Raw genomic sequence first — 14971 nt, forward strand, 5'->3', positions numbered from 1 at the left:
CTGCTTGCAGCTTTAATTATTATTATTATTATTATTATTCAGGCAAAACAAGGGCCTTTTTGAGGGCCTAAACATGCTCAAAAACTCATGAAATTTTGCACACATGCCAGGTCTGGTGAAAAATTTTGTATTTTAATGGTTTTACATATGAGCACTGGGAAATGGCTCTAGAGCGCCACCTATGCCTTGTTAAATGCAGCCCTACGACCACATCGTTTGAGCTACATGTATGAAATTTGGCACACATGTGTACCATGCCAAGACGAACAAAAAAGTCTGTGGGCCCATTGACGCAAACCCAACAGGAAGTCCGCCATTTGGAGGTGAAGGTGACATTTTAGCTCTAATTTTGCCATTTCCATGCCTCGAACTTTTTCGAACTCCTCCTTGGGATTTGGTTGTATAAGTTTCATCTTTGGTCAGTGTCAACTACACACCTGGGCCATGTTAAATTGCGGAGCTTTTGAGTTTTTGTGATACAGTGAGGCCGTGACGCCACGGCGAATTTTGATTACTCGCCATGAAAATCTTATTCCCTCTCATTCTGTCATACATTGTCCGATCTGGACCAAAGAGCACACATATGATAAGGCTCCACCCCTGAACATTTTTCAACTGCCATATTTGACATCAAGGACAGCGCCACCTAGTGGGAACAGGAAATGTCATGTTTTACACTTTGGTGTACAGTATTGTGATGGGTGACATCTGCAGCCTCAAATTTCTCCAGTAAAGCCTTAAGGAGTTAATCTTGGGTTACAGTGAAAACTGTGAGTTTTCGCAAAAGGGTGTGACCCCGAAAGCATGGCGAACTTTGATGTCTCGCCATGAAGAAACAAATTAGTATAACTCAATGAAATTCAGTCTGATCAGTACCAGACTTTACAGGCATGATGTCAGACCCGCCCTGAACAGATTGATGTCCCCATTGTCAGCAATTCGTGGAGCGCCACCTAGTGGCAACAGGAAATGTCATGGCTTTAATTTTGTTGTACTGATTTTCACAGGTTCATCGTGGACACCTCAAAAGCGGTGAATATCACCATCAGTCCCTCATGATGCTTCACTGCGAAAATTGTGACTTTAAACTTAACGGCGCACCCTGGTGGCAACGCGGTTCACCATGAAAGATGAAGTGGCTTTTGAGGGGCTTGGAAAGTTTAAAAAGTCTTGAAATTTGGCGCACACCTCCAATGTGCTCAAGGCTTTGTTGTTATGTGATCATTTTCATTGAATAGGGCGAAATGTCTCCACAGCGCCCCCTACAAAATTTCAAAACAACAGCCCCTTCTCTGTGTTTCATCTATGAGTCTGAAACCTGGTAACCTTATGGAAGATATCAAGATGTACAAAAAAGTCTCTTGGAGCAATATCCCAAATCCAACAGGAAGTCAGCCATTTTAAAATTAATGTGTAATTTTGGCAACATTTTCCCCTCCTTTCAGGCCTCGTACTTTGACGAACTCCTCCAAGGGATTTCATTATATTGAACCATTCTCCAGTGTGTGGATTCTAAAGACCTTTGTGATGTTAAATTGCGAAGCTTTTTACGTTCAGGAAAACGGGGTGGTCATGGCGGCACGTGAATGTCAATCACTCGCCAAAAAGCAGTAATCTGCTGTCACTCAAAAACACAAAGTCCAATCTCTCCCAAAGGTCGCAGGCGTGATGAGACTCGACCTCGGAAATGTTTGTTATGCCCTTTGTCAATAATGGTTATGGCGCCACCTAGTGGGACGACTATAATCATAATTGAATGAGATGAGATGTTAGCTGGTGGTTAAATGCATGAATTCCATCAATGTGACATCAGATCGGACGTGATGGTTGTAAGTGTTGAGCGTGGCTCGACGCGCCAGGGTGCGAGGGCCCTCATAACGCTGCTTGCAGCTTTAATTATTATTATTATTATTATTTCGGCAAATGAATCGGCCTTTTGAGGGCCTAAACATGCTCAAAAACTCATGAAATTTTGCACACGCGTCAGGTCTGGTGAAAATTTACGTATTTTAATGTTCTCAGACATGGCCAGGGAAAATTGCCTCAGTAGCGCCACCTAGAAAAATGAAAAACGCGAGCCCCCATTGTGGGTATGACCTACATGTTTGAAAGTCGGTACACATATCTACCGTTCAGAGTCGAACAAAAAAGTCTATTATGGCAATGTCCTAAACCTAACAGGAAGTCCGCCATTTTGGATTGAATGTCACATTTTGGCTCTGATTTTACCATTTCCATGCCTTGTACTTTCGCGAACTCCTCCTCGGGATTTGGTCGTATAAACTTCATCTTTGGACAGTGCCAACTACACACCTGGGCCATGTTAAATTGCGGAGCTTTTGAGTTTTCACAATACGGTGAGGCCGTGGCGCCACGGCGAATTTCGATGACTCGCCATGAAAATCTTATTGCCTCTCATTCTGTCATACATTGTCCGATGTGGACCAAAGAGCACACATATGATAAGGCTCCAGCCCTGAACATATTTCCACTGCCAAATTTGACATCAAGGACAGCGCCACCTAGTGGGAACAGGAAATGTCATGTTTTACACTTTGGGGTACAGTATTGTGATGGGTGACATCTGCAGCCTCAAATTTCTCCAGGAAAGCCTTAAGGAGTTGGTCTTGGGTTAAAGTGAAAACTGTGACTTTTCGCGAAAGGGTGTGACCCCGAAAGCATGGCGAACTTTGATGTCTCGCCATGAAGAAACAAATTAGTATAACTCCATGAAATCCAGTCTGATCAGTACCAGACTTTACAGGTATGATGTCAGACCTGCCCTGAACAGATTGATGTGCCCATTGTCAGGACTATGCAGAGCGCCACCTAGTGCGAACATGAAATGTCATGTCTTACACTTTGTTGTACTGATTTTAACAGGTTCATCGTGGACACCTCAAAAGCAGTGAATATCACCGTCAGTCCCTCATATTGCTTCAGTGAGAAAATTGTGACTTTAAACTGAACGGCGCACCCTAGTGACAACGCGGTTCACCATGAAAAATGAAGTGGCTTTTGAGGGGCTTGGAAAGTTTAAAAAGTCTTGAAATTTGGCCTACTGCCTCAATTCGATGAAGGCTTTATTCTTATATGATCACTTTCCTCTAATAGGGCAAAATGGCTCCACAGCTCCCCCTACAAAATTTCAAATCACCAGCCCCTGCTCTGTGTTTTATGTATGAGTCTGAAACCTGGTAAGCTGATAGGAGATATGAAAATGTACAAAAAAGTCTCTTGGAGTAACATCCCAAATCCAACAGGAAGTCAGCCATTTTAAAATTAATGTGTAATTTTGGCGACATTTTCCCCTCTTTTCAGGCACCGTACTTTGACGAACTCCTCCAAGGGATTTCATCAGATTGATGCGATTTCCTGTGTGTGGAATCTAAAGACCTTTGTGATGTTAAATTGCGAAGCTTTTTACCTTCAGGGAAACGGGGTGTTCATGGCGCCATGTAGAGTTTCAATCACTCGCCAAAAAGCAGTAATCTGCTGTCACTCAAAAACACAATATCCAATCGCTCCCAAAGGTCGCAGGCATGATGAGACTCGAGCTCGGAAATGTTTGTTATTCCATTTGTTAATAATTGTCATAGTGCCACCTAGTGGGACGACTATAATCATGATTGAATGAGTGAATTGTTAGCTGGTGGTTAAATGCATGAATTCCATCAATGTGACATCAGATCGGACGTTCTGGTTGTAGGTGTTGGGCGTAGCTCGACGTGCCGGGGTGCGAGGGCCCTCATATCGCTGCTTGCAGCTTTAATTATTATTATTATTATTATTATTATTTCGGCAAATGAATCGGTCTTTTGAGGTCCTAAACATGCTCAAAAACTCATGAAATTTTGCACACGCGTCAGGTCTGGTGAAAATTTACGTATTTTAATGTTCTCAGGCATCGCCAGGGAAAATTGCCTCAGTAGCGCCACCTAGAAAAATTAAAAACACAAGCCCCCGGTATGGGTATGACCTACATGTTTGAAAGTCGGTACACACATCTAACGTTCAGAGTCGAACAAAAAAGTCTACTATGGCAATGTCCTAAACCTAACAGGAAGTCCGCCATTTTGGATTGAATGTCACATTTTGGCTCTGATTTTGCCATTTCCATGCCTTGTACTTTCGCAAACTCCTCCTTGGGATTTGGTTGTATAAACTTCATCTTTGGACAGTGCCAACTACACACCTGGGCCATGTTAAATTGCGGAGCTTTTGAGTTTTCACAATACGGTGAGGCCGTGGCGCTGCGGCGAATTTCGATGACTCGCCATGAAAATCTTATTGCCTCTCATTCTGTCATACATTGTCCGATCTGGACCAAAGAGCACACATTTGATAAGAATCCACCCCTGAACATATTTCAACTGCCATATTTGACATCAGTAACAGCGCCACCTAGGGGGAACAGGAAATGTCATGTTTTACACTTTGGGGTACAGTATAGTGATGGGTGACATCTGAAATCTCAAATTTCTCCAGGAAAGCCTTAAGGAGTTGGTCTTGGGTTACAGTGAAAACTGTGACTTTTCGCAAAAGGGTGTGACCCCAGCAGAATGGCGAACTTTGATGTCTCGCCATGGAGAAACAAATTAGTATAACTCAATGAAATCCAGTCTGATCAGAACCAGACTTTACAGGTATGATGTAAGACCCGCCCTGAACAGATTGATGTGCCCATTGTCAGGAATATGCAGAGCGCCACCTAGTGGCAACAGGGAATGTCATGGCTTTCACTTTGTTGTACTGATTTTCACAGGTTCATCGTGGACACCTCAAAAGCGGTGAATATTAACATGAGTCCCTCGTGATGCTTCAGTGTGAAAATTGTGAGTTTAAACTGAACGGCGCACCCTGGTGGAAGCGCAGTTCACCATGAAAGATGAAGTGGCTTTTGAGGGGCTTGGAAAGTTTATAGAGGCTTCAAATTTGGCCCACACCTCCAATGTGATGAAGGCTATGTTGTCATGTGATCTTTTTCCTTGAATAGCGCAAAACGGCTCCACAGCGCCCCCTACAAACTTTCAAAACATCAGCCCCTGCTCTGTGTTTTATCTATGAGTCTGAAACCTGGTAAGCTTATGGAAGATATCAAGATGTACAAAAAAGTCTCTTGGAGCAATATCCCAAATCCAACAGGAAGTCAGCCATTTTAAAATTAATGTGTAATTTTGGCAACATTTTCCCCTCTTTTCAGGCACCGTTCTTTGACGAACTCCTCCAAGGGATTTCGTCACATTGCCACGATCTCTAGTGCATGGAATCTAAAGACCTTTGTGATGTTAAATTGCGAAGCTTTTTACATTGAGGGAAACCGGGTGGTCATGGCGGCACGTGGAGTTTCAATCACTCGCCAAAAAGCAGTAATCTGCTGTCACTCAAAAACACAATGTCCAATCTCTCCCAAAGGTCGCAGGTATGATGTGACTCAAGCTCGGAAATGTTTGTTATGCCATTTGTCATGCAATTTGCAATTTGTCATCAATGTGACATCAGATCGGACATGCTGGTTGTAGGTGTTGGGTGTGGCTCGACGCGCCGGGGGTGCCTGGGCCCTCATAACGCTGCTTGCAGCTTTAATTCTAATTCTAATTGTGATCTGCCTCTAGTTAAAGGTGCAACAGAGAGCTTGGATAACCTCCAGCTCTATTGCAAATTGCAAAACCATGCCACCGTTCCTGGTTCCACTGCACATTCAGACTGCCAGCTTCCTTCATGTTCACCTTGCTTCTCCCATCCAAATGGATGGACTCATAACCACTGCTACATTATGAAGTGAAGTCTTGTATTTAGCACGTTTAGTGCAGTACACCACATATCACTTAAAGACCTTGAATCTATTCACTGTTTACCCTTTGACATCTCTCTCTAAGTTGGAAAATTATATCTTGTATTTCTGAGAGTATATTGCACTGTTAAAAAAAATGCAACTCGGAATTTGTAAGCCATTACATTTTTGATTCAGGATTTTTTGTTTGTTTTTATATCCTGTGCTGTCTGGCAGGTTTTGCAGGCAGATTTGGATTAACTCACATTCCAGAATTAAGGAAACTGACTCACACTTCTAAACTGTGACAGGACTAAACCATCGTTGTTATGGTCTTGGGTCTTCGACTCAGTGTTTTGAGTTGAGATCTCTCATTTTTAGTTATGAATATTCTTAGTTTTATATTCTTGTTTTTTTTTTTGTGAGAATTTATGTTTGAAGTCTTATAGTTTAAAGTCTGTTTTCTGTGTCTTCCTTGTCTATTTCCCCAGTCATGTCTGTTTATTCTCACTTTGTCAAGTCTGTATGTCTGAGTCTCACTGTTAGTTTCCAGTGTTTTACTTTGATAATGTCTTATCCTGCATGTGTTATGTTGACTTTTGCTTCCTCTGTTGTTTTCTCCCCAACAAACACAACAATGTCGATGAAACGTTGCATTGGTATCATTCTATAATACTGCACTTATTTACTGCACTCAAAGTTTGAACTTTTAGAGTGTTTAAACAAGAGGAAAAAGTGTGAAAACGTTCATGCCTGTCTGAGAAAAGTGTATAAAGTATGTAGTGAAGGGTTTTACAGCCTTAAAACATCTATAATAATTGTAAAAATTAAAGTTGGCTACTTCGCGGATTTCACTTATCACTGGTTATTTTTAGAACATAACTCCAGTGATAAACGAGGGACCACTGTATTTAAATCCGTGGTTTCCCTCTGTTCATCATTATGTCGTTGTCGCATCCTTTTATGTTGTGTGCGTTGGGTCTGTCAGTCAGTGTTAGTTCTTCCAGTCAGTGTGCTCCTGTTAAGTCTGTCTTATGTTTCTGTTAAGCTTGCCGGTGCTATCTAGTAAAGCTAGATAGCACCGTTCCTTAAGTCTCTGAACTTAAGGAACTGAAGTCTCTGAACTTAAGGAATGGCTCTCAAATGTATGGGAATGGGAATCAGCACCTCCAAATCTGAGGCCATGGTCCTCAGCCGGAAAAGGTTCAGGGACAAGCTCCTGTCCCAAGTCGGAAAGTTTAAGTATTTCGAGGTCTTGTTCACAAGTGACGGGAGAAAGGAGTGGAAGATCAACAGACGGGGTGGTGCTGCGGCTGCAGTGATGCGGACACTGTACAGCTCTCTCTTCTCTGGTGAAGAGAGAGCTGTGTGTAAAAGCAAAGCTCTCAATTTGCTGGGTGATCTACCACTAGCTGTGGGTAGTGACTGAAAGAACGAGATCTCAAATACAAGCGGCAGAAATGAGATTCCTCTGAAGGATGGCCTCTCCCTTAGAGATAGGGTGAGAAGTTCAGCCATCTGGGAGGGTCTCAGAGTAGAACCGCTGCTCCTCCACATCGAAAGGAGCCAGTTGAGGTGGTTCAGGCATCTGACAAGGATGCCTCCTGGGTGAGGTACTCTGGGGATGTCCCACCGGGAGAAGGCCCAAGGGCAGACCTAGGACATGCTGGAGAGATCATATCTCTCGGCTGGCCAGGGAACACCTTGGTATTAATATTCATATTCTTCTATGACAAAAAAAAATACAAGTGTTCATTTAAGTAAATAAACACAGTAGTAAGTTGGGTTTTTTTAAATTGTTTTCTTTATTTTGATTTGCCGCTAATGACATTTTTTTATTTGTAGTTTTTGTAGTGCTCTCTACTATGTGAACCCCTCACCTGAATTTTTTCATGTTTTTTTAGTTCATGCCGATTACATTCAGTGCAAGTAAATTCTACACTATGAACCCCAACAATTAAATGATCCCCTATGAGAGCAAGCACTAAGCAACGGTGGAAAGGAAAAACGTCCTTTTAACAGGAAGAAACCTTTGACAGAACCAGATTCAAGGGCAGCCATCTGTCATGACTGGTTGGGGGGTGAGAGGCAAAAGAAAAGAAAAATGAGAGCACAATTTAGCTATATGTTGCTCACATTGCCTAAAATGAATAACATATGGTTTTCTGGACTGTGAAAGAAATGCCTCAAGTTTTCTGTGACATGACTGAAGACTTTTGTTAAATGAACACCGTCGTTTATAAAAACTGAGTTGTTGAAAAACCTTGAGCACGGATGCTCAATAATCCGTGCTTGAGGATTGCTGGCATTCATAATCTTCCTGTCTGGGCTAACAAGTACTCATCGTAAAACATTTGAAAAATTCACCTTGAACCTCAAAGCTCTTGGCCTTTCAATGAAAATTTTGTTGTTGTTGTTGTAGAAAAAAGAGTGGGATCCATTACTCTGTAACTCTTTACTTACAAACTGCTAATTGAAAGACTGTTTGCAGTATAATGTGTCACATATAACCCTCCTGAATGATATCAAGCAAGTTTGAAGTAGAAACAGTATTTCAGTCACAATTAATAAGCTAAAAAATCAGTTTTACTATTCCTTTAAAACAATTTCAGTAGTAATAAGGAACTTTTTGCAGTATAATGTGTCACATGTATACAGTGGGATGCAAAGGTTTGGGCAACCTTGTTAATAGTTATTATTTTCCTGTACAAATCGTTGATTGTTACAATAAAAAATGTCAGTTAAATATACCATATAGGACAGCGGTCCCCAACCTTTTTTGCGCCACGGACCGGTTTATGCCCGACAATATTTTCACGGACCGGCCTTTAAGGTGTCGCGGAAAAATACAACAAAATAAAACTATTACCGGTACTGAAAAAAAAGAAGAGTTATTCATAACACATGTGAAAAGACCCAGGAAAACCGAGTTAACAATAAAAACGATAACAAAATAATGCTGAAAACTGATAAAAACCCTAAAAAACCATACATTTTACACCTGAGCCTCAACTCTCGCGGCCCGGTACCAAACGACTCACGGACCGGTACTGGTCCGAGGCCCGGGGGTTTGGGACCGCTGATATAGGAGACACACAGTGATATTTGAGAAGTGAAATTAAGTTTATTGAATTTACAGAAAGTGTGCAATAATTGTTTAAACAAAATCAGACAGGGGCATAAATTTGGGCACCACAAAAAAAGAAATGAAATCAATGTTTAGTAGAGCCGCCTTTTGCAGAAATTACAGCCTCTAAACGCTTCCTGTAGGTTCCAATGAGTCTGAATTGTGGTTGAAGGTATTTTGGACCATTCCTCTTTACAAAATATGTTCATTCAGGTTTGATGGCTTCCGAGCTCTCTTTAACTCACACCACAGATTTTCAATAATATTCAGGTCTGGGGACTGAGAGGGCCACTCCAGAACGTTGTACTTGTTCCTCTGCATGAATGCCTTAGTGGATTTTGAGCAGTGTTTCGGGTTGTTGTATTGTTGAAAGATCCAGCCCCGGCACTGCTTCAGCTTTGTCACTGATTCCTGGACATTGGTCTCCAGAATCTGCTGATACTGAGTGGAATCCATGTGTCCCTCAACTTTGACAAGACTCATAGTCCCTGCACTGGCCACACAGCCCCACATCATGGTGGAACCACCACCATATTTCACTGTAGGTAGCAGGTGTTTTTCTTGTAATGCTGTGTTCTTTTTCCTCCATGCATAACGCCCCTTGTTATGCCCAAATAACACGATTTTAGTTTCATCAGTCCACAGCACCTTATTCCAGAATGAAGCTGGCTTGTCCAAATGTGCTTTAGCATATCTCAAGTGGCTCTGTTTGTGCTGTGGGCGGAGAAAAGGCTTCCTCTGCATCACTCTCGCATACAGCATCTCCTTGTGCGCCGAATGGTTGAATGAGGCACAGTGACTCCATCTGCTGCAAGATGATGTTGTAGGTCTTTGGTGCTGGTCTGTGGGTTGACTCTGACTGTTCTCACCATTTGTCGCTTCTGTCTATCCGAGATTTTTCTTGGTCTGCCCTTTTGAGCCTTAACTTAAACTGTGCCTGTGGTCTTCCATTTTCTCAATATGTTCCTAACTGTGGAAACAGACAGCTTAAATCTCTGAGACAGCTTTCTGTATCCTTCCCCTAAACCATGATGGTGAACAATCTTTGTCTTCAGGTCATTTGAGAGTTGTTTTGAGACCCCCATGTTGCAACTCTTCAGAGAAAATGAAAAGAGGAGGGAAACTTACAATTGACCCCCTTAAATACTCTTTCTCATTATTGGATTCACCTGTGTATGTGGGTCAGGGGTCTCTGAGCTTACCAAACCAATTGTTTAAAATCTGAAGTTACTTGAGTCAGTGAGAGACAGAAGGTCGTTGAACAGACTGTAAATTTTAAGACTAAAGTCAAAATCTGGACATTAAAGCTGTTGTTTCAAGTCAAACAACTGCCACAGATAATACCCCCTCCAGTCTCTAGTAATACAACATACATTCTGTTTTCTTTGTGAGATTGTAATGATCAGTATAGTTGCATTTGCAAGCTATTTCATTTCACACAAATCCATGTCACTAGCACAGGTTTTTGTGCTTTTTCCTTTTAGTTAGATGTAGCTTACTGCACCATTGTCATATACTTGTTACCACACTGTGTTTATGTGCTAAACGTGAAATAACTTTTGGATTTCTAAAACTGATTCTGAAGTACAGTTTCACTAACACAAGGCATTTTGAAAAGGATGTATCAGCTGTGACAGCTGTTTGACTTCAGTCTCCACATTTTGACTTTATTCAGAAAGCTGTACTTTGGCTTTTCTCAAATCATCTTATCCTCTTTATCATCAAAATACTATTTTGAATTTAATGTCTAAAATTTTATTTTAGTCTCAAAATGATACATTAAGATAATATGTTTATCCTAACATGTCATTAATACTTAGAGGTGGGAAAGATGGGAAGCTCAGATGTTTTGAAACTGTGTCGGGCTTCTGAAGCTCAGATGTTTCGAAGCAGGTTCTAAACACCCAGGTCACATGACCACGACTAAATGAGGTTAGTGTACATCACCATCATCATCATCAAAAGCCAGTGAAGCTGCTTCAGGACAGGGGTGATGTGGTGAATAGAGGGAATCTTAGTGATAATATGGGCAGCAGAGACCAAAAAGAAGGTAATTACAGTAACAAGGCTATGAACTACTAGTACGATTTTCCGTCGTATTGAGACTGCAACAAAACGCTGCTTAAATTTAGAGTATTGAGACTTGTCATTGTGAAATGCACATCTTAAATGGTTCGTTGTAAGGCTCTTATTTTGAATGAATTTTTCGGACACTCCACACCAATTGGTGGCGGTAATGCACCATTTTGATGTTTGCTAACCTTGTGAAGAAGAAGAAGAATTTTCCGGAAGTGTCGTCTGAACTCACTGTGAAGGTATTCGGTTACACTCTTTGGACTGCTCCGTGTTGTTTTCTGTTTAAAACTTCGGATTCTTCAGAAAAAAGAAACAGATAAGCAATCTGTAATCTTGGTAATTTAATCAACGGATATACCGAAAGCATTTACTGCCGTTTTCCCTAAAAGGGAGGTAAGTACACGGTTGAAGAACTAGTGTGCTGCGTCATTATGAGTTAGCGCCTTAGTGTTTTAGCAAGGCTAGCCGCAGCTAAGAAGCATGTGAGCGGACGATAAAAGAGGACGTTTTATGCTTCAACTTTCAAATTAATTAGACTGTATGTCTTGGATATATTTTACTCTCTCTTTCAATGTATCAGAACATTAATGATTAAATCAAAGCTAACCGTATTTTACGAATATTTGCTTGGCGGTAAGGCGAACGTGGTTTTAGGACAACCAGGGCTCTGTCAGCAAGCTCACTATAGAACTATAGTGAGCTTGCTGACAGCCCTTAATATTTGTGATGATGTTATTTGGTATCTTAATCTGCGAATGTTGCGGTAATGCGAAAATGTATCTTTATATTGAACAAACGACTTTCTGTGGTGTGTTGTCAAGCACCTACTGTAAAAAGTACCTATTGTAGGTGAAGCTAATGCTGAGCCTTAGCTTAGCAAGAGGCTAGGTAAAGCTAGGCCTTAGCTTAGCAAGAGGCTAGGTAAAGCTTGGCCATAGCTTAGCAAGAGGCCAGGTAAAGCTAAGCCTTAGCTTAGCAAGAGGCCATTATACGTTCATAGTACGTTTAAGCAATAGATATCTCAGCGCGCCTGTAAGGAGAACGCCAGTACCTATCACGAAGTGGTTCATAAGTGATTTAAGAGGAGTGAATTATTTTTCAAGCCCAAACGGGAAAATACTCTATACGTCTTTCATATTAGTTTAGTAGAAAATAAACACTATGCCGACAATTTTATAAATGTTTAGGTTATTCTGTACAATTGTAAATTAGTTATTGTTCATTGGCCTGTGTTTACTGTATTACCTTTGTTTGGTAATCAAATCTACGCCAACATAATTGTATGTTTCTGTCTTTACATGTTCAGGTCTTTGTGGACAGGTTCCTTGCAGTCCAGCTGACAAACCACAATGATCACTAGAAGAAGAAGTCGCACTGTCACAAACACAGAAGTGCAGTCTCCAGAGGTTGAGGCGGTAGATGTGGAAAGTATGAAAGATCTTCTGATTCCATGTGACGGATTCCGAGTTAAAGATGTGGATGCTGCTGGAGTAGAGCTTGATGACCTGTTTGAAGACTTAAAATGGACACTAGACAGAGATGCTTCATCCTCGCTCTTCAATATTGATTTGGCTGATCTCTGTGTGTACAACACCAAAGATGGAGACTCCGGGCTTGAAGCTTCAACTGCCTCATCTCCTGAGAGATATTCTTCTGACTCCCAGAACAGCAGGCAAAAACAGTCAAGTCACGTGACTAACAAAAATGCAATCGCTGCCAGATTAAATCGTCTCAAGAAGAAGGAATATGTCAATAGCTTGGAGCAGAAGATCGGCATGCTTTCAACGGAAAATAGCACGCTCAAAATAGAAAATTCTCAGCTGACCAAGAGAGTGGAAGACTTGGAAGATGAAACCAGGTACTTGAGGGCTGTGCTGGCAAATGAGAGCATGTTAGCCCAGCTCTTGTCCAGGCTGAGCGGTGTGAATGGGATGAAATTATCTTCCTCACTTTTCCAGGGGCCCAACTCAAACGAGCACGACTACGCCCTGCCCAGGAAACGGGCCAGAGTGGAGGAAAAAGAAACATCTGGTGGCGTGTGTCTTCATGTGGACAAGAATCATGTCTCAGTGGAGTTCTGCACCAAGTGTGCAGAGAGTGCAAGCACGGTGCTCAAAATGTAGGGTCAAGTACTTCTCTCTGTTTTCAGATATTGAGACTGAGCTTGATGGGGCTCAGTGTGCTGAACTTGAGGCTGGATGAACGCTTTGAATTGATTAATTGCCTAAGAACTGTGCATGTGTTTTGGTGTGATGATGGAATGAGTTCATGTTACTGCTAAACCTTGTTGACAGTTTCTTCTAGGTAATTGGTTGATCCACCATGCGGGATGAGTGGCTTTCAGAACGCCTTTGTCTTCTTGACTCCATGGTAAGGATCAGACAAGAACAGACATTTTCTGTTTTGTTTTATTTCACAGGGTATAGCATTCAGCCGCAACGCCAGTGTTTTTGTTTCTATAACTTTATTTTCCTGCTAGTTTTTGAGCACGTCTTTTCCATATGGATTGTTGTTATAGGAAATAACTTGATTAAAGTTAATTAGGTTTTACTCTTAATTGTCTGTTATCTTTAATCTTAAGATGTTAAGATAAAGGTGCGGGTCCACAAAGAGTGATCTTATATAGTCTCAAATTGGAAAAGCAATAATCTGTCGGAAGACAATTTTTTGTATGTTCAGTTTTTGTAGAACTAATCTCTTTGTGAACCCGCATCCCTGTACAAAAGAATACTTTCATTTAGCGCCACCTATTTTTCTTTATGCTAAAGTGGATTCTGCTGGTGGAAGGGGAAGAGGCTGGACAAGCGGCTGCCATCGTGGCCTGGTATTTTTTTAAAGGTAGTATCGGTATCAAATGGTATTTGTGATCCTATTTCATCACTACTCCACAACATCTGTAGCTGCTGATCCTGTCAGCATAGCTCCCGCAGCATTTTTAAGGGCTGACAATAGCTTCTCGTTTAGGCAAACACAAGTTTAACAGTCTAAGAATTATAACTTGTATATATTGTTGGAATGTATATTTAACATACTCAGAAAAATCTGCTGTAAGTGAAAAAAATGTGTAAATGTGTACATAACTCTGAACACATACTGTTTTAGGTAAATGGCCTTTGAGAAATGTTGGACAAATAAATCTTATTTACAGTACTTTTGACTTAAAAGCATCTGCTTGTTTTGTTTTGTTTTTGAGTCTTGTTTAGTACTATTGATATTAATGTGTCTCTTTTTCTCTCTCTAAACAGCAAGCTCTCTGCCGATAAACTGAACATTTGGGTCAAGTCTGGTAAAGGTTGTCAAAACAAATGACCAAGACCTCATTTGATGGAAGCACAAAGCATGAGGGCCCACAGGGGTTATCTTGCCCATGTTTTAGCCCATTTACTTCAGATTACACAGCCACATCCTACACCTAAAATTAGTGGCGTTTTTATAGGTCTCGGTCAGTCCACTTAAACTGTACCAAGCCAGTCCCTGGTGATCTTTTAACTCCTACACGTCAGGGTATATTTACACTGCTGGGATTGCCAGCCCTGTGACTGTCAAACACCATTTTCAGTAGTTGTGTAGTTACTTTGGAACAGGAAACCTTACTTTGAGCTTAACTCATTAGTTCAATTCAAATGTTCAGGTTTCATAAGTTGCTCTATCCTTGAGCTTGCTTCACATGAAAAGCTGTCCATGTGAAAACTAGTGGAAAACTTTTATTTTCAAGTGAAAATGGGTGTAATGAGTCAGATCTCTACACAGTAAAAGTGTGGTCTGTAGACAGCAGGTGGATTTAAGTGAATTGCTTTAATTTCTATCACTAATATTGTGTACATTGTAATATAGTTTATTTGAAAACTACCTTTGATCCACTGAGATCTTTCTTCTTTTTTTTTCAGTGTGCGTATGCAGACTGGAATGATTGATCAGCCAGGCATTAAATTGTGATGCATGTAAAAGTGGAGTCTATTAGGTGAGCTTAGCATGGAAACCAAATAAGTACATAG

General features: G+C 41.1%; 1 protein-coding gene across 1 annotated transcript; it reads left to right on the top strand.

The window, feature by feature from the left end:
• The first annotated feature begins 11178 nt into the window (after positions 1–11178).
• crebzf (CREB/ATF bZIP transcription factor) lies at positions 11179–14126 on the top strand. The gene is made up of 3 exons (XM_085145903.1): positions 11179–11369; positions 12283–13346; positions 13745–14126. Exon 2 carries the CDS (start codon positions 12326–12328, stop codon positions 13097–13099), a length of 774 nt encoding a protein of 257 aa, XP_085002029.1. The 5' UTR covers positions 11179–11369; positions 12283–12325; the 3' UTR covers positions 13100–13346; positions 13745–14126.
• The last annotated feature ends 845 nt before the right edge of the window (positions 14127–14971 follow it).

The sequence above is a fragment of the Neolamprologus multifasciatus genome, chromosome 20, assembly GCF_963576455.1.
Source record: "Neolamprologus multifasciatus chromosome 20, fNeoMul1.2, whole genome shotgun sequence".
NCBI lineage: Eukaryota > Metazoa > Chordata > Actinopteri > Cichliformes > Cichlidae > Neolamprologus > Neolamprologus multifasciatus.

Excerpts from the sequence above, each read along its gene's own strand:
- crebzf (XM_085145903.1), top strand. The coding sequence starts at position 12,326 with ATGATCACTAGAAGAAGAAGTCGCACTGTCACAAACACAGAAGTGCAG.